The sequence below is a fragment of the Scylla paramamosain genome, chromosome 18 (assembly GCF_035594125.1).
Source record: "Scylla paramamosain isolate STU-SP2022 chromosome 18, ASM3559412v1, whole genome shotgun sequence".
Taxonomy (NCBI): Eukaryota; Metazoa; Arthropoda; class Malacostraca; order Decapoda; family Portunidae; genus Scylla; species Scylla paramamosain.
In genome coordinates, this window is record NC_087168.1 from 16,761,281 (window position 1) to 16,781,578 (window position 20,298).

General features: G+C 37.5%; 1 protein-coding gene across 5 annotated transcripts; it reads left to right on the top strand.

Moving 5' to 3' along the window:
* The first annotated feature begins 241 nt into the window (after window positions 1-241).
* On the top strand, window positions 242-14,662 carry LOC135109183 (KAT8 regulatory NSL complex subunit 2-like). Of its 5 annotated transcripts, none has more exons than XM_064020336.1 (10): window positions 242-333; window positions 3,917-4,100; window positions 4,817-4,956; window positions 5,643-5,791; window positions 6,389-6,621; window positions 8,202-8,298; window positions 9,328-9,464; window positions 10,053-10,184; window positions 11,005-11,133; window positions 12,897-14,662. In XM_064020336.1, the coding sequence occupies exons 2-10, from the start codon at window positions 4,002-4,004 to the stop codon at window positions 13,302-13,304; spliced, it is 1,524 nt and encodes a 507-aa protein (XP_063876406.1). In that variant the 5' UTR covers window positions 242-333; window positions 3,917-4,001; the 3' UTR covers window positions 13,305-14,662. The 5 variants fall into 5 exon arrangements, with proteins under 5 accessions (XP_063876406.1, XP_063876409.1, XP_063876407.1 ...); XM_064020339.1 differs by having other exon boundaries at window positions 245-333; window positions 5,652-5,791; XM_064020337.1 differs by having other exon boundaries at window positions 322-340.
* Window positions 14,663-20,298: the final 5,636 nt, after the last annotated feature.

Here is a 20,298-nt window from a genome sequence, read left to right on the forward strand (position 1 = left end):
TTTCTATCTATTAAATATCCAGAAACTCTAAAAATAAAGTTTCTACGGGTAATCAAAATATTTTTAAAAGTTCTCCCAGTCGTTAAGATATTATAGCCTGTTCCCATATTTCATCATTCAACAAATATAAATCGCATTAAATACACTGAAATATGACAAGGAGAAGTTTTGATAAAATAAATAAGACCGCAAGCATAATTTATTTTGAGATATACATTCGAGTCTTTGTGGAGAATGTTTGTTATACATTTTTTAAAAGATACTGAAGTCGGGGAGTAAAAAGTGGACTGTCATGTTCTGTGGAGAGGAGTCACCAGTGTGCGTGCTAACCTGGTAAGGGGTGGGTGTGCTGCATTATCCTAGTATTTTCTTTTTTCTTTGTAATATTTATGCCTACATTTGAACCATTTTCTTTAACGTTACTTATTTATATCGCGTGTGCGTGTGATTTTGTGGCCATTTGGTGTGTATATCATTGTGTGTCAAGGAGATATGTGCTTATGTTAGTGAATTTATCTAGCAGAATATATTATTTGAAAAAAAAAGTGAAGAGCTGAAAAAGAGTCATAGTGAACTGTGTATATTTATTGATTTATTGACCAGTGTCGTTTGCCCGAAATTTTTTTTTGTGGCGCGTAATTTGAAACATATTAATGGAAGACGTGGTGCTTGTGATGTGATTAGATGCATTCGTTTAATATTACAGTGTGTTGAGTGAAAGTGCTGGATGCGTTCCAATATTTTTGTTTGGCGCGTGATTCAACATGCATAGTGGTGTTTGTGTGTGTGTGTAGTGCCGGAATGAGGCAAGAGAGACCTGGTGCGTGATATGTGAGGACACTTGGATGAATGTGAGGTATGGAGTTTATCTGGGTTAGGTTCAACTCGGAACATTCTGGACGACTAACTGGCCATTTTTATTCCAACTCCAGTCATCCAAACCATCTCACCCTCACCCATGTACAGCCCAGGTTTCATTCCTAGACCTTAGTAGTGTTTAGTGTGCCTAACTACGGCGCGTCCCAGACAGGTGAGATTACAACTTTCTGTGCAGTTTTCTTGATTTATTAATATATTACGGAAATTAAACATTTAAGTGTAAATTACTGAACTATATACAAATTGTGTTCCAGCATCTGGCGATTTCATTTCACACTTTTTGCATAGTCTAGTGTATTTTATTGTTTTAAAGCTTTTGTTATTACTTTTTTTTTTATATATTGATATCTAGATTAGGTTCAACTTGGTCCACTTGTGGTCCGAGTTAGTGGCGGTTCATCCAAGTTTGCAATGGTTCGAGTCGGAAGTGAATCAGGACAGGGTCACTTCCCCACCATATATTTACGTTTTAGTTGTATCTAAGGGTATATGCGAAACAATGGAAGAGAATAGACTAGTAATAAGGCCGGGAAAAGACTCAAGACAAATACCATCAATTTGTATATTTGACATATGTTTATGATTTCATTATGTAATTACCCGTGAGTGCCAGACAGTCTCTTAACCCTTTGAGTGCCACTTGTTACACCTTTCCCTAATTGCCAATCACTCTGAGACATGTTTACTTGTTCTGCTGCCACATCCAGTCTTTGAACTGAGAAGAAGTTGCAAATTGTATTTTTTCATTGCTAATTTTCTTGTAGATGTTTATAAAGGTCTTAAAAACCTCTTCACTGAGACCTGTTTTCCCTGGATTCCTTTTATATATATTCCATCCGGACATTTTTTCCTTTTCCAGACTTTTCCCTTCTTTCCTGACATTTTTCCCTTCCCTCCATATGTTTTTCCCTTCCCTTTAGGCATTTTTCCCTTCCAGACATTTTTCCTTCCTTCTAGACATTTTTCTCTTCCTTCTAGACATTTTTCCCTTCCTTTCAGTTTTTTTTCTTCTTTTCAGACATTTTTCTCTTACTAGACATTTTTTCCCTTCCTGACATTTTTTTCCATTCCTCTCAGAAATTATTCCCTTCCCAGACATTTTTCCCTTCCTTTCAAACATCCTTTCCTTTCCTGACATTTTTTTCATTCCTTCCAGACATTTTTTCCCATCCTCCCCAACATTTCTTCCTTGATATACATTTCCCCCTCTCTTATGACTTTTTTTCTTTAGCCACAAACATTCCTCCTGATATTCTCTTCCAATATTTTCCCTGCTCCTTGACATTTTCCCTTCCCCTGACATAATTTTTGCATTGCCCTGACATTTTTCTTTCCCCCCTGACATTTCCCTCTCTCAGTAAGGGAGTTGCATGGGACACTTTTCCCTCTATTTCACTCCCTAGCTCAGTGGCTCCCAACTTCTTCATATTTGATTGTTACCCATGCCACCCTATCCATAACCCTTGATTATAGTGAGTGTCTGCAGTACTACGCTCATTTGATCCAGATAAAAGCCTGCCTCTCTAGCAGTTCTTATAGTTTTATTGATTCCAGATACTTTTTTCTCTTGGATGCATTTTAAGAAATTTGTATCTTCCTTTGCTAAATATCATCTGCTGTGGTTATTAAAATGTTACTGTACTAAAGAAGTAAAGTAATGCACATAACAGAATCTATATAGTAATTAAAAACTATAATTTTCAAAAACTAATAAATAATATGGATTAAGATAATTAATCTGTGTGAGGTATGTTGCCCCAGGTTATGGCCCCCTGCATTTTACCATATGGCCCAGAGGTTGGAAATCACTGCCCTAGATGAACCTGAAAGCACTGTCTTAATGTAAATACTTGTCATGAAATGAAAGCCAAAAATATTACTGATATGATTCAGGTTACTGTAGATTAGATTATGTTAGGCTAATGTTTGTGTAAGGACCAGGAACATGGTGGTGGGAATGTCCAGAAGACGATTGGCTTTGAGAGTGCCTTTTGATACCTTTGATACCTCTGCAGCTGTTTCCATTAAGTGAAGGAGAAGAGTTAATGAAGCTAAAATGTTTTGCTTCCTCCCTGCTGTATGGGTTGAACTAAGTATTACCTTTGAGCAATGGCGTAGGATTTCCAGCACTGTTGCCACAGGTGAAGTGTTCTGGAAATTGAGTTCTTGGAGAGTGTCAAACACCATCTGTGATTCATGTGGAGTCATCTCTGCATTGTCAAAATTGCATCTCTGCAGTCACAACTTGATTTTTGGGAACAAAGAAGTTGCAAGGGACCAAGTCTGGCAAGTAGGGTGGGTGCAGGAGGAGGATCACACTGTTGGGGCTGAGAAACTTGTGTTGCAAGAGCTCATTGAGAAGTTGCACTGTCATCATGAAGCATCTGTTTGGCCTTGCACCATGTTTCCACACATTTCTGCTGAATGTTCTCTGTCAGACACCTCAGAACAGCATTAAAACTTTCTGTTAGTGGTCTGGCCATGGGGATGAATTCAAGGTGAACAATCCCATAAAAATTATGAATATGCTTTTAGCTGTATTATAAACTTGCCTCACCACTGTTTGCTGTTTAGTTTGGGGCTATACCTGTGAACCCAAGTCTTGTCCTTGGCAATGATACTGATATGAAGGATGGGTCATCCAGGTCACTGACAAAATTCTTGGCAGACTTTGATCTGGTAATTTACCTACTCCTTTTGTCCACCATGGAGGAGATTAAGTGCAAGTTGCAGGAGAAGCTTGGCACGCTTTGAGAGGAAGACTTCCAGAATGTATTTCAACAGAGGCAATGGTGCTGGGAGCATTTTATCACTATTCAAGGTGGTGTAGCAAGTAGTGCCCAAGATAAAGTACTTTTATCCATACAAGCCTAGTCTTGAAACTTTCTTGTACCTTCTTATACATTGTACAATAAGTATATTTATGCACTATGGCCAAATACATTGTCCTTGCTCTTCATTTAGTATCATGATTAGAATAATATTGCTTCTTTGTTTAGTTGAGAGGAGAATTTTAATTTTGCTCCTCCTTTTGCAGTGTAATGAAGAGATCTACTGAAAACAAGGTGTAAGGCTTCCAAGCGCTGGTTCAGAGAGGAGGAAGAAGACTGCCACTGGGAAGGATGTCGGTGCGTAGTGGGCGTGTGGTCAAGACAATGCGGACCCTCACACGGCCAGCACCAGAGGCGTCCTGTGCCTTTACCACCTACAGCTGCAGTCTGGTGGGTTGTTGATGAAGTTGTCAGTTAACCAGCTGGCTCAAGCATCTGACTGGTAGCCTTCCTTGTCCTCCCTTTTACTAACTAGCCTAGAGAATTGTGTAAATAACAGTTGTTCCTTAGTTTAGCATTTACAGTCAACCATATAACACATAACTTGTCGTGATGATTCCACATGTATGACCATCATTATCTTTATTGTACTTTACAGTATACTGTAATTTATACCTTAATTTGTAATTTACTGCTATCATGCTTTGGTCATGCAGACTAGTGCATTTATCTTTTGTTACTTTGCATTGTTGCTATTCCATTACTTGACATTTCTTGCTGTCATTTCTTTGATTGTTTACTGTTATTTGAAATGACTGGTTACATTGCTCCTTGTTCATATATATATATATATATATATATATATATATATATATATATATATATATATATATATATATATATATATATATATATATATTAATGAGGGGTTCTGGCCAAGGACAACAAAAAAAAAAGCCATCTAAAGATGCCAGTCCCAAAAGAGAATTGTCAAAAAGAATATCCAAAATTATGCAGATTGGTGTTTTGAAATGTCCCTCTTGAAAAAGTTTGTCATAGTGCTGGGCTCAAGACAGACAAAAATCACCAATAATTATTGTTTACCATGTAAACATCTGGAGTTACTTACAGTGAGGCATAGCTAACCTTGGTTTTGCCTCTTGCAGCCAAGGCTTGATGGGTTTGAGTATTGTACCCGCCACATCCTGGAGGACAAGAGCGCTCCTTTCCGCCAGTGTAATTATATCTTCACCAGCACTGGCAAGCGATGCCTGCGTCCAGCACCCACCAGCGACAGGAAGGAGGGGTGAGTGTTTGTATGTAATTATTTTTAGGGGTATTTTTCTTTATATTGCAAAATATTTTAGTATCTCAATTGCTTATGTATTGATATGTATTCTGTGCTATTTAATCATAACTCTTTACATATCTCTTAGTTTTGTAACTTTTAAGAGTTTTTTTTATATAATCATGTTATTTTATTATCTTTTTGCTTGTGTGTTTTGTTATATATGTTATGTTTTACTGACCCATCAGTTCTTTGCTGTTCTTTTGACCTTTATTGTGGACCATGAACCAAATTGTACTAATTCTCTAAATTTTTAATATATTTACTTTTTTCAGCATAAAATATGTGTGCAAGTATTTTTTAAATATGCTGCTGTATTAGTAGTTATTGGTTTGCTGTAATTACAAACACTTTTATATTAGGTTATTTCTGACCATGGAAAACAATATTGGGTTATAATTCTGCAATCTTCAATTTAGTTTTTCCCTTGAAAATTGCATTTATAGACTTATAATGTGTAATTTGTTATGCAAATTTATAATGTGTAATTTGTTATGAAAATTTATGATGTGTAATTTCTTATGAAAATTGAGTGTTCAACCTACAACAAGATATCAAATTTGCAGCTTCCATCTATTACAAAATAGTATGTAATTTTGTTCTGTTGTTTGCAGGATGAGAAAATACATGTTTTTTAATATAAGTATTTATAGGTACTGTTTGGAGCATTCCCGACGTTCACTAGTGGTGCGGCAGCGGGCGGCACGCAAGACTTGCCCCCGCCAGACTCCAGAGACCCTCCTCTCCATGCTGAGCCACCACCAGATGGACACCCACACCACAGGCCAGAATGGTGCGCACAACATTCACTTTTGTAAAGCTTTATAGCAACACCTTGTCTTGAATTAGTGGTTGAAGTGTATTTTACTTGGATTAGAATGTGGGAAAATCAGAAAAATACTAACTTGTTCAGTCAGAGAGAAGAGAGAAAGGCTATATATCTTATGTTAAGTGATTATTACATTTTGCAGGTCAATGAAGACTCATGTTTCTTCATGTTTCTGTCTTTGGCATGAAGTGATTTCTTTCTGTTCTCTTAAGATTGTGCCTGCCATTTATTTATAAACAATAAGAGTGAAATTAAATTGAAATATAGAACCTGATTTTTAAAGATGTCTCATGTAAAATTGAGTCTTGTAACTGAAGTAGATTTGAGTTCAATGTAAAGTAGTATTATTGAAGAGAAATTAATCACAAGCTTTGAATGTTGCAGCCATTCCTGACCTTGAAAGTTTATCTTGTTATTTTGAATTTTGTATTCATTCTTGCATTCTTGATGCCACAAGTTTACCATGTCACTATGTTGCAGCTATTCCTGACCTTGAAAGTTTACCATGTTGTTATAGATCTTGTATTCAATCTTGACCCTACCTTACTATTGATGTTGCAGCCATTCCTGATCCAGCCAGTGTGCCCGGCCTTGCATCGTCCGTCCTGGAGTATGCCAGTGACACAGACAGTGAAGAGGAGACCGTTACCTTCCCCCAGGACTCTTTCCCACGCCGTGAAGCTGACAGTGAGCTGGACTCTGCAGACTCAGATGTGGATCCCCTGGAACATGCCGAAGTGTTCACTACTGAGGAAATTACAAGGATATATCTAGAAAAACTGCAGAAATTAAAGGTTTGTATTTAGACATGTTAGTTGCTCATTCTACCTATCAGTGTTTGTAAATGATGTTTATATTGTGCTTGTAGCTTACTGGAAGGTTTAGTTGTAAAATGCAGTGCCATACATAACTTTGGTAACCAAAGTTAACAAATGAGTTAAATTTGGTGTATTAGTTGTTAATGCACATTATCCACCATGCACACGAAAACATTCATTCATAATGTTCTCTCATCTGCCATAGACAATTATTATAATTTCCTATTTATATATTCTTGTATCCATATGTGTGATTATGGTAAAGATAAACTTAATTTTTGTCAGATGCACTGGGTATTTGATATATGTGAGTTCAAAATATGTGAATCATATCATATTTGACTAACTAAATGTACCAAGTATTTTCAATATGCAAGAAAAATTCCCTATTATGCGAGTAGCAGTGATGGTGCAACTGGTTGGTGAGGTAGTGTGGCCAGCTTGCACTAGAGGGCAGTGGGTGCAAATGTTTTCCAGCGTTTTCCTCCCATTGCACACAGACCACAATTTCAATTTTTTTTTTTATTTTTCAATTTTTTTATTTACAATTTTCATATTATATTTGTAATTTATCTTCACTAATGTGTTTTCTATTGCTTTAGTGCTTCATTTTTTGTGAAATGGTGCAAGAATAAATATTTAGGGGATTCAAAAACTGATTGTGGAACATAACCCACTATAATTAATGAGATGATAGGTTCAGTATATGCAGATTCTCATTACGCAAGCTTTTCGCAGAATGTAACCCTCACATATAACGAGTACCTGGTGTATTATACATAGCAAACCTTGAGCTGAGTATACCACCATTGGGTTTATATGTGCAACATCTCACCTGTTCTAATAGTTTATGTACCTTTGCCTCAGGATGCCCCATCCCAAACTATTCTCTGGCTCATGATAACCATGTACACACACACACACACACACACACTATGGATAAAGAAATGGTAAAGAAACTGGTTGTCACTCTGATAATATTTGGAATATGTGGCAGCAGTGTGGTCACCAAGCACAAAAAAGAACATCAGGAAACGAAAGGCTTCAAAGAGCAGCAATAAAATTGGCTCCAAGCTTGTAGAAAGTGTTGTATGAGGAGAGGCTGTCCAAAGTGGATTTAACAATGCTGGAACAAAAAAGGGAAAGAGGAGACGATAGTAATTTATAGAATCATGAAGAATTTGAAGGTGCTTGATAGAGAAAACCTAATAAAGTGGGACATGAGAGATACAAGAGGACATGGAAGTAAGATAAAAAAAGATAGGAGGTCCCCTCCTGTACATTACAACTAGGTACACACACACACACACACACACACACACACACACACACACACACACACACACACACACACACACACACACACACACACACACACACACACACACACACACACACACACACACACACACACACACACACACACACACACAAAAGGACATAATTGCTAGCCATATATTTAAGCTTTTGCTCGGTGCAAGTTTATATTTATTGTTTAAATTTTGCATGAGTCCTCATAATTCATGTGATAATGTATTCTGTTATGATGGTTTCAGTCAATGTATGTTGGGGAGTATAAGCGGCTGATCCACATCCTGAGGGAGAGCCGGAGAAAGTACCTGCAGGCAGTGCGGCAGGAGAAGGAATCCATGGGTCAGTCTCAGTCTGGGCTTTTTGACCCCATTTGCTGCATGCATTGCCAAACATGATACTAAAACTAACACAAGCTTCTGATAGTGTCACATGTACTGTACTACCTGCATCTTTTATGTATTTATTTTTTATTTATTCAGTTTTAGGACATTTTGTGTTATGAATGATCCTTGTAAATAATCCACTTAATTGATGTGCCAATCAATTGCTCTACCACTTTGGGAAGTAGGCACAGGGTATGGCTTCCAAATCAGCCTAGTTTATGGAAACTACTTTAGCTGATGGGTTTAATGTGCAGTCATCCCTTGTTACCCATGAGAGTTAGGTAACTGACAAACCCGTGGACAAGGAAAATCCATGGAAAATTTGTGCCCCTTCTGAAGAACACCCCTGAACTTCAAAACCTTGTTTAAGTAAAGAAAAAACATTCTCACTGCAGCAGCATAAGATGCCTTCCCTTAATTTGTTTAATATATTAAGCTTCTCCAGTTATCATCTTCCTTGCATGCTTTGAAGTGTCTCCAGCCAGTTTCTTTGCTGATTTCTTAGGATTCATGGTGTAGAAAAGCTTATGTTCATACGTTACAATTGTGAAGATGTGGTGTGGGATGGTGGGGATGATACTGACATGGGTGAGTTTACTTTGTGACTAAGGACAATGACATGCAGTCACAGACTGCAGCAGTGGAACATGGGAACACTTTGTGTGGCGGGCAGGTGTGTGTGTGTGTGTGTGTGATGCGGTGAACAGTGGGTGACTTTGAGTTTGTGGTTGGCAGTAATTCGTGTAAAAGTGAAAGCATGGAAAATGAAACTGTGACTAACGAGGGATGACTCTACTGTTATTTTCAATATTATATGGAAAAATACACAATATAATATTAAGATATATAATATTTTCCTGTTGACATCCTGTCTTTCTAGAAAAATTTAGGAGTATGAGATTCAGTTACTTTTTAAGAAACACCTGATAACAGTTCTCCAAATAGGTGTGATAATATCTGTTGCACTCTTATTTCTTGTAACTAGCGAGCATCCATGACCAGCCCAAGCCAACACCTGAGGAGCGGCAGGCCTATGAACAGCTGAAGGCACTGGCCCGCTATCACAAGCATCTTAGCACACACTCCCTCCTGTATCGACAGCAGCTGGAACGCCGCCTCCAGGTCAGTGTGGTCTGGGTGTGACCTTTCCCTTACCTGTGTCAGGGATAACCTTCTTTGTCAGTACTTTGATTTTATTTTATGCTGTGTGTGTGTGACAGAGAGAGAGAGAGAGAAACTTGTGTAGTACTTTTTTGACCGATGGTTTTGTTTTATTTTTGTTCATATTTAAGGGATGTTGAAGGAGTCAGTGTAAGAATAATTTTTTTTATCATCATCAGCAGCAGCAGCAGTAGCATTTTGGTTTTACATCCCTACTTTCCCTTATGGGATTAAATGACAGAGTCTCATAAGCTTGAGTTTACAACAAAATTTCCTCCCCCAACTTCAGTTGCTCTCTTCACACAGAGATTAGGTTTAATTTTTGTGATGCAGTTCCACTGCATGGGTGAATTTACCCACAGTTTAGTAATAAAGCACAGAAGGAAATGTTTCCGTTATCGAGTAGAGACAACTCAAAATATTACTTGAGCTTATGAAGAGTAAAGGTAATAAGATAATGCTCTTAGTGGTGTAGTACTTGACTGGAAAGTAGTTTCAAAGCACACAATTCATTATTCCTGAATACCTCAGCTTTGTATCTCTTTTCAGGTGACAGAAGGAGTGAACTACAAGCCAGGCACAAGCATTGGGTGTGTCAAGTGTGTGTACAGCGAGGGGTCCTGGCGCTGTGGAGAGAAATCTGTGCCTCTTTCAAAATATTGCTCAAAACATATATTACATGTAGGTGGTGCAATTGGAATTGTGATGTGTAGGACAGCTGCCCAGTTTCTCTCTCTCTCTCTCTCTCTCTCTCTCTCTCTCTCTCTCTCTCTCTCTCTCTCTCTCTCTCTCTCTCTCTCTCTCTCTCTCTCTCTCTCTCTCTCTCTCTTGCAGTTATCAGCTTATAAATGCTTCATCTGTAAATTATATAATATTGGTAAAAAATAAGATTGATTTGAGATACAGGAAATCTGCCTATGTACCCTTTTAGAGGCCTAGAGTTTAGGTTGTGATTTTATTATTTGGGAATGCTTGTGTGTGTGAATGTGAGTGCATTTGTGACTTTATGTTTGTGTGTGATTGTTTTTTCTTATCTACCTCTTTCACTAGAGATGTTAGGCTAGAATACAGTTTCATTTATTATGAATTGAAATATTTTGCTAAGGTCAGAATAGGGATATTTCTATGTCCTCAATGAATTAACAAATTAAGGAAAGCAACAATTCACATTTTTGTTGTCAAATACCATTTTCACTAATGAAGTGTTTGTGGTAAATGTGATGGAGTAGCAAGTTCCAAGATTGGGTGAAGCTTGTGTGATTATTAGGATTTCAAATTGGAATATGTTAAGATAGTATAGACAGATCTAGGGAATGTTTGCTCATTTAACATGATGTTTAGGAGTGAAATGAAGATGCAACTGGGAGAGTGAGCCTCTTTTTTTTTGGGTGGGGGGGGGCTAAGAGTGAAGCAGTTTGCCAGAGAGCAGAGTTGGGGAAGTGTGATGTGGCATGTATAAATAAGTTAAAGTTAATGTGATGTACATCACTTTCTTCTGCAGGATCCCAACCAAGTCTTATTTGGGGCTTGTGGAGTAAGGAAGTGTGGTGATGATCAGTGTTCCATCCCTGTGGTGAGTCTGCCGTATGCCACCACTTGCATCTACCACACACCAGTGCCAAACCCTATCGTGAGTATGTTAGTGGTTTAGTAATGCACTGGAGGAAAACATGAGATTGAACTTTACCACTCATTTCAATAAGTATATATCAGGATTGGTTTCTTATCAAAGGAAAATGTTTTGAGTTTAACACACATTGTGCAAGGAAAGTACTGGGTGTGCAGCTGCAGCTTCCCTTGCGAATCATGTTTTGCACCATAGTAGTGGTGACAGTATCCCCATTTCTAGTTACCATTGCCAACTGCTCAAGTGTTCTGGTTTACAGTCAGTCAAGGAAGTCCTTATGAATGGCAGCCTGAAACATGATGTGCATTTTCATAGCCCAGGAGCTGAGAAATTCAGATTCATGATTCTAGTACATATACCTTTAAGAGACTTTGTGTTTAATGTCCTTTGATTATGATTTTATTTATATATTTATTTTTATTGTTTGCTATATTTTACTTTTAAGTGCAGTATATATTGTTATAGAATTCAGATTTCACCACCTACTAGTGTGGTGCAACCAATTTCTTTAATGTTGCCATATGTTTGGACTTTGGTTAGAATATCTGGAGTGAAAATATCAAACCTGTATCTGGGAGGAAATTTGAATTGGGTCTATTGCAGCTAGTGGTTACCTGATGGGAGTATCAGTTATACTTGCCCTGGGATCAGATGGTCATGGATTTGGTTGCAACTCCTTTTACATATACAAGTCCTGTATTGAGTCATTGGCCCTTACCACTGTAGGAGGAAGAACTGATAAGTTGCAAAAAAGTTACAGGTTTCCTATAATGACACCTGAGTGACCTTAGTGCGGTGCCAGTCCCTAACCAGTTGTTATGGTGTTTGGCACTGTTTGCTTGTTAGTGCCAGTCTTCAATCAGCTGGTGCAGTGTTTGCCACTGCTTGTTGGTGCCAGTCTTGAGCGAGCTGGTTCAGTGTTTGGCACTGCTTGCTTGTTAGTGCCAGTCTTGAACCAGCTGATGCAGTGTTTGGCACTGTTTGCTGGTTTGTGGCCTTTTCACCACACTCATTACTTATCTGTAACAAAATGCCCAAATGAAAATGTAAACTCACAGCAGGAATGTGGAAGAAATTCCCCTCTAGTTAGATAGGTATGAATGAATGGCCAACCAAATTTACATTAACTTTGTAATTAGATCATGCTAAAGACCCAAGGTGTATGTTGGATGGACTACTGAGGCTTGAAATGTTGTAATTACTTCCTTGAGAGAATAGCAGCTTTGATATCAAGTTCTGTAGTTACTGAAGGAACTGTTCTGAAAGAACGTTGTTTTCATTTTTGCTGGGCTGTAGTGTGTAACTTCAAATGTAAGTTTGAGGTGTTTATTACATATTGTTTCTTTGGGGTTGTCTCTAACAGATAGTTTTCTTCTTTTTGAGTCCATGCCTCCTTAGCCTACTTAGTTCAGTAAGATATTGATATGGGAATGGTTGATACTAAGGACCAACAATCTGTGTATTATTTATTTATTTATTATTTATTTGTTTATTTATTTATTTACTTATTGTTATTATTATTATTATTATTATTATTATTTATTTTATTTATTTATTTATTTATTTATAGTATATTATATATATATATATATATATATATATATATATATATATATATATATATATATATATATATATATATATATATATATATATATATATATATATATTTACATTTTTTTTTGTCTACTCCTTTCTAGCCTGCTTAGTTTATTGAGATGTTGTGAGGATGGTTGAAGCAACCAATGTAATATTCTTTTCCTCAGCCTGTAAGTTCAGCGCCAGTAGAGGAGGTGGACAGCACACCTTCAGGGATGGGAGAAGAAGACCTTTATGGGCACAGTTCTTACAGCCACTTGCCACCACCTGGACCACGTAATATCATAGATCTTCCTGAGAGCCACAGCTTCATAGTGACGGAAGTGCCTCCAGACAATGTAATGGAAGAGGACGATGCTCCTGAAGAAAGCACAGAAGCAGAGACTCCAGCTCAAGATTCTGCAGTGAGGAATGATGGCCAACCTCCTGATGATGCCAAAGACAAAGATCCACCTTCAGGAAATACTAGTGATAAGCCCCAAGAGAGTGCAATGGACACAAGCATGGGGGAACCCCAAACTGAAAGTCAGGGGAAGAAGGATGCACCACCAGAACAAATAGTTACTAATACTTAGTCTCACATCATGGGCCAGAGTGGCTCAAAACTAACAGGTGACTGTTTGAATCCAATAAAACCCTTGTTTCAGAAAAGGCAATGTATCTTCCATTTTAAAGGCATTTTAATTTTATCCTTACAACATCCTTCATGTATATTAATACTTACAACATGTATGATGGCCACTATTCTCTTGGGGGTCCCACAGAAGAGATGACTAAGACTGATGTGTCTGTTTTGCATGAGGGAATCCACCACCAACAAAAACTATCAACATAAACAAATTTCCAGTCTCTTGTCACCCTCAATAGTTGAAGCATAGAAAGGGAGAAGGATAGAAATGGCCATGGAGACACTTGTTCCTTTTCTTTTCTTTTTGTTCCTTCATGGAAGTCAGTTAATTTTGAGTCCTGTCTCTGCTTGCTTTGCTTGCTAAATTTCCAGCTTGTCAGTTGAGAAAGAATTGCTGAAGCTGACATACTAGGCATGTTGTTTCTTGACAAAAATGGCAGTCCACAATTTATGATGATAACCATCAAGAAACATGCATTCATCTTATAAAGAAAGTTAGGGAACACCAGATCTATTTCACAGCATAAAACCATTCTCTTACAAAAGAACCATGAAGCTAAACCAGAAATGCATTGATGCTCCTCATATGACTTATAATGTTTGTTCTTTATTTGTTTTCAAAATACATGATCAGGTTGGTTGCTCAAGGATGATATAAATGTCAAAAACAGTTTGCTCATGGGTGCCAGGTGCCTTGCTGCCATATTTAGTAGTGAATTATTATATCTGAACACAACTCTCATTTAAAGCATTATATATACATGTTCTGCTCTTATTTTATCAACTTCTGAGTTTAGTGTTGTGTCCAATTATGTCTTGTTCTTTTAGTATATTTTCTACTTGTCAACTTGATATTTCTGTTAATATCTATTTAACTGTGCACCTAGAGTGCTATATTCATATTACACTAGTAATATAAACACAGCAGTAACTTCTCAGGATATACCACCATAATGAGATGTAGCCAGATCTAGTCATCTTCATCTTCAGAGTTGTATGTCATTGGTTAAATTATTCACTAAATTTTTATTACTTTTAAGAAAACATAGAAAGTATTATTGTGACAGCTTAGAGCTTGCTAGCAATCTTAGCATAAACAATATCAAGTACGGCTGCAGGCTTACAAGTTTCTTTGAAGCTGAGGGAGTCTGTCTCATCAGCTGTCACGGTTTGTACCATTGACTTGCTCCAAACACGGCATTACAGGCTGCTTCAGTTTGGTAGCGAGCTGTCTGAGTGAAGCACATGGATATTTTTATGAGTATTTATTTTTTTGTAGGTCATTAAATAAATTTTCTTTACTGATTTGTTTTTTTCTAAATGTCATTATAGATGAAATAAATTAATTTATTATAGGTGCCATAGGTTAGAGGATGAGATCTTTGAGACACAGTGACCAACTTGTATAATCAGCTTACCACTAAGAGGCTCAGGATCTAATTCCCGAGCCAGATGAGGACAACTATGGCAATGATGTCTCACCTACTCACTTTCAAGGCGGATACCAACTTTGTATATTATCATATAGACTCATATTAATAGTAGCATGGGTGTATCACAATTGTTTTGTCTAATGTCCTTGTTTTATCTCATGCGAATGAGTTTTTGTGGATGCATGTACATGTCTGGTGTTGGAACTATTGTTCCAACGGAATTTAGTAGTGGTGGGAATTTACTCACTTAAAATCTAACAATCCGCCATGACAAGTGGATGAAACAATGAGGATCTGCGTCGAGCGGATTCACTATCCCAGAGCAAACTGATATCAGTTCATTCGGCAACCATGGAGTCAACTTCCAAACAGTGGCCAAACAACATACTCCATTTTAGTGAGACTCCACCCAGAATTTGACTCAAGTCCCTTCTCAATTCTCTACCATCCTGGCATTCTCTACCATGTCCTGGCAGACATTCCACCTAGTAGCTAGCTAAGTATTCTAGTTGCAGGTCTGTGCTGATAAGGTACTTAGCTGTACCTGTGTGCCTAATCCAAGGTAAATACAACCAACCTGACACTGGTCTTTTATACCAGTTTGCCAAACTGGTGTACTGTTGGGGAAATTAACCTGGCATAAGAAATTCATGAAAAAAAAAAAAATGGTGAAGTTTTTGACAGCATACAGAAATGATAATCCTCAAATGAAAAAAATAAATAAATGAAATTAAAAAATAAGAGTTTTGCATTTTCATAACTCAGGCTTTTGCCAGGTTACAGTTTTCTCAATAGTATACCCTCCTCTTATCCTCCATACATTATCTCCAGGTCTTCAGTCCTCCCACTGTCTTCAGTCATGGGAGTAAATTGCAGCAAATTATATTTTGAAGTTGATTTTTCAGAGATAATGCTTGGAAATAATTCTTGAAGGGTATTATTATTCATTAGCATGAAGCATATTCACAAGATTGGCTTGTTGCTGCAGATACTATGAGAAGAGATAGGTCACAATACTTCCTGCCTCACTACAGTATCCTCAGTGCAGTGGACACCTATGGATGAGGGAGCCAACAATCAGTGAGGGTGTTGTGTAGGCACCTTGAGGTCTGTTTTCATGTGGGCAAACTTGTAAGCTAATACAACCAGATACTCAACTCAATGTTTTAAAGGTACATTTTTGTATTCTGTATGTCACCACTAACTTGCTGCCTTAAGAATGGGTGGTGCAGTATATCACCTATATGAAGTTCTATAGGTACTGCCCACTCATCCTATATGAATAATTTATGTAATACAGGTATGATTCTGCACGTTACTTATAGGATAATGTATTCTTACACAGACAGTTGTTACACTTACGTGTTTGGGTCTTGGGGTATTATGATTATTCTCAAAGGTGTTGACAGTTTCTAAGAGCATTACTAGTTATTGATAGCATTTTAGTACCTTTGATGGTACTACCAGTTCAGAGAGTACCACTCATTCTGAGGAGCATGGCCAACCTCTGAAGAAATGACCATTCCTGAGAGTATTACTTATTCAAAAGGGCATGATTTTTCCCATGGGCACACTCTCTCTCTCTCTCTCTCTCTCTCTCTCTCTCTGAGGGAGTGGGGTAGCTACAGTACTACAGATTCTTTAGTGTTTTAAGGGGTGGGGGGAGAGAGAAAATCCATCTGTGTTTGTATATTTTGTAGTAAAGATTTCGCTCTTCATCTGCGATATTTATAATTTTGTTTCCAATTTATGTAGTTGTTATTAATTAGGTAATCAATTTAATTACTACTGTGACATTACTATTACTATTTATTATTATTATTATTATTATTATTATTATTATTATTATTATTATTATTATTATTATTATCATCATCGTCATCATTATTATTATTATTATTCATTTATTGACTTACTTATTCTATTTCATTATTTTATTTATCTATTTATTTATTTATTTATTTGTAGATGTGTGTACAGTATACGCAATAGTGTTTCCATCAGTTTCATCATGCAGAGCCGATGGAAGTCCGCCCGCGTCAAGGCAAAGTGAACGTTATAGTAACCCTTAGCTGTGGTATGCTGGGTGTGGAGTGTCCCAGCCACCTCAGGAAGTGTTGGCGGACGGCGAGAACGAAAGAACTGTATGGTTTCCTTGGCGAGAACCGTGGCGTGTTGGGAGTAAATAAGCAGCAAGGATTCTATATACTTCCTTTATGGTGAGTGTGGCATGGTGCATCGTCTCCCCAGGCCTGGCGTCACTTGTCCATTGGTACGCAAGGGAAGGAACACCACAGTAAAGTTGGTGGTGCTATTATCATTATTATTTATTATTATTATTATTATTATTATTATTATTATTATTATTATTATTATTATTTTATTATTATTATTGGTATTCCTCCTCCGCCTCCTCTTTTTCTTATTACTCTTGTTATTATTATCATCATTATTATTATTGTTGTTGTTGTTGCTGTTATTATTATTATTATTATTATTATTATTATTATTATTATTATTACTATTATCATCATCGCTGATGTGATTAGGTGGTAGCGTGCAGGTGTGGTTAGGAAAAGTTAGGTTACGCGTGCAGGTGCGGCTAGGTAGGTTAGCTTAGGTGGTGGCCAGCAGGTGCTGTTAGGTAATGTGGTGGTGGCTGCAGGTGTCAGGAGGATGGGTGCCTTGTGGTGACGACCTTTGGGGCAGAGGAATATTTTCAGTGGCTCCTGCTGGCTGGCGAGCGGGCTGGCCTGGTGGTATTTGTCTATTATTCATGAACGAACCATGTACTGGATGCCTAAAGTTGATGCCAGGAATGCTTCTTCACCAATTACCATCTCCATTTATTAACTTGCGTCTTCTTCATCTCTTTCACTGTGGATGGAACTGAAGACTTTGCTCGCGTAGGATAAACAAAACCACAAGAAGTCTCCGTTCAGAGGCGCATCTCTTAGACATGATGTACTAACTGTTGACCTGATGACGTTTCAACACGCTCTTGGCAACTTCTGGCCGTGACTTCCATGACATTTTGAATTGAGGTAAATTATTCATGTAACCTTGATTGATTTTGAGGAAGTGTTGGGGAGAGAAGGAGGAGGAAGAGGGGGAGACGGATTATGTAGTATATGAGTGGGGGATATGAAAAAAAAAGTAAATAAAAAAAAATAAGGATGTTTTTGGGAAGGAGATAGATTAGTAGATGATTAGAGAAAAGAAAAAAAAAGGGTGTCTAGGGGAAGGAGGAAGAGGAAAATAGAAAGCATAAGGAGGAGCGGAAAAAAAAGAGAATGAGGAAAAGGGAAGAAGCAAAAACTGGCATGGAAAAAAATAATTATCTGAAAAAAAGTGCAGAGAGAAGATGAAGGAGCGAAAAAAAAAGGGATGAGGAAAAGGAGAGAAAAATAAAAAGTGGGCGGGCTTGGGGAACGGAAAAAAAAAAAAAAGAGGTGCTCAGGGAATGGTGAAGTGAAAATTACGAAGAGGTTGGAAATGATAGGAAGAGGAGTGGAGATTATTTGGGGAAATGAAGGATGGATTAGATTCGGCGAAATTCTCTCTCTCTCTCTCTCTCTCTCTCTCTCTCTCTCTCTCTCTCTCTCTCTCTCTCTCTCTCTCTTGAAATTAGTATGAAACATTGTTTTATGATAATAATTATGCTAGTGATTCTATTATTAGTTTTATTAGTATTAGTATTCTATTATTAGTATTGATGATGATGATTGCTGGCTTATTATTATTATTATTATTATTATTATTATTATTATTATTATTATTGTTGTTGTTGTTGTTTTTGTTGTTTTCATTGTTATTATTATTATTATTATTATTATTATTATTATTATTATTATTATTATTATTATTATTATTATTATTATTTTTATTATTATTATTATCATTTATTTGTTTATTTATTTAATCTTTACTTATTTATTTATTTACGTACTTATATATTATTACTATATTTTTTTTTCTTTATAGATTTGAGTTGTGACAAACGAAACATTTCCATCCAGTTAAACTCAGACGAACCAGCGGGTGCTTCCCAAACTACAACATTACGCAACACACGCAGTACATCTCCTGTAGGCATGCACGGGTAATGGCATGTCAGAAACGTTCCACAGAATGCGTCCAATAAGACAGAGGAGCGTCTGTAAGCGTTTCCAGGGTGACGCAGGGGAGAGGTGGCGGCCCCCCAGACAGCTGCAATTACACAAGAACACAGTAGCATAAGGAAATAACGAGACTGCAGAAGGTCAGTTAATCTACACAAGGCAGGTTTTGTGCAAAGAAGTTTTATCATCCTCTGTTACTATCTACGAGTCTATTGCTTCCTTACATTTATCCAATCCAATCTTCTCTTGAAATTTTACTGCAAAAACATGATACCAGTCCTCCCTTCCTTCCTTTCTTCCTTCCTCCTTCACCCTTAAACTCACTCCTAGCAACCCTTCCTTCCTTCCTTCTCTCCTTCCTCCCTCCCCCTTAAGATCATTCCTTTTCTCTATTCCATTCATCCTTTCCTCCTGTATAATGTGTGCAGTGTACATTTATACGTTCTTGTTAAGTTTGTTTCACTTATCTATAATCTTTGTAAGCATTTTTGTCTATATTCTATTTCAATCTGAGTTTGTCTCATTCAAAACCATTCATATTTCTAATTAGTTCCCTGACTAAAAGCACCTAATTTTCGTACTTTTGTAAAACTGATTTTGAACACCATTTGAACACCTGTATCATTGTCATCACGCACTCGACGCCTTTCAAGGATTTCTACGTGGTTTTGTGTCTTTGTTGGGGGCATACTGGTAACACTACAGCACTGCGTTTGTTGCCTTTAATGCCTTTGTGAAGCTGGTGTAGGAAAAGGTCAAGGGAGTGTTGGGGGATGATGATGCCTCTTGATGCGGAGCCATATGCGTAGTCTTTGTATCGACAGCACCTTAACGACGCCTCTGGTTTTGCTTAGTGTTTTAATGTATCGCTTGTTTTCTTTTGTTTTCTATTTTCATCAACATTTTATATAGTGCTTCTTTATGTTGCTCAAATTGTTGTTCCTGGGTTGTTGAGGTGAAAGCATTGGCAGCGTGTGAGTTCGAGGCTTGAGTTTTCGAAGCTTCATGAGTTTTCGAAGTTTCATGAGTGTTCGAGACTTCATGAGACGTCATCAAATTTGCTCTTCCTTCTCTTGCTTACGAACTCTTCTGATCTGTCAATTTCGGCATGATGCATTCCAAGAGTTCACCAGCGAGAGAGAGAGAGAGAGAGAGAGAGAGAGAGAGAGAGAGAGAGAGAGAGAGAGAGAGAGAGAGAGAGAGAGAATCATTCAAATTAACGTAAACAAACTAATCTTCCACCAAAATCACCTACACTCAGACTCAATTTCAATTTCCATCAACAAAATCCAGAGGACAAAACACGAAATGGCAACTTGCTCTCTCCTCCTCTCCCTCCACTACTTCTCCCTCTCCCTCCGTGCCTCTCCCCACGCCGTCCCCCCCA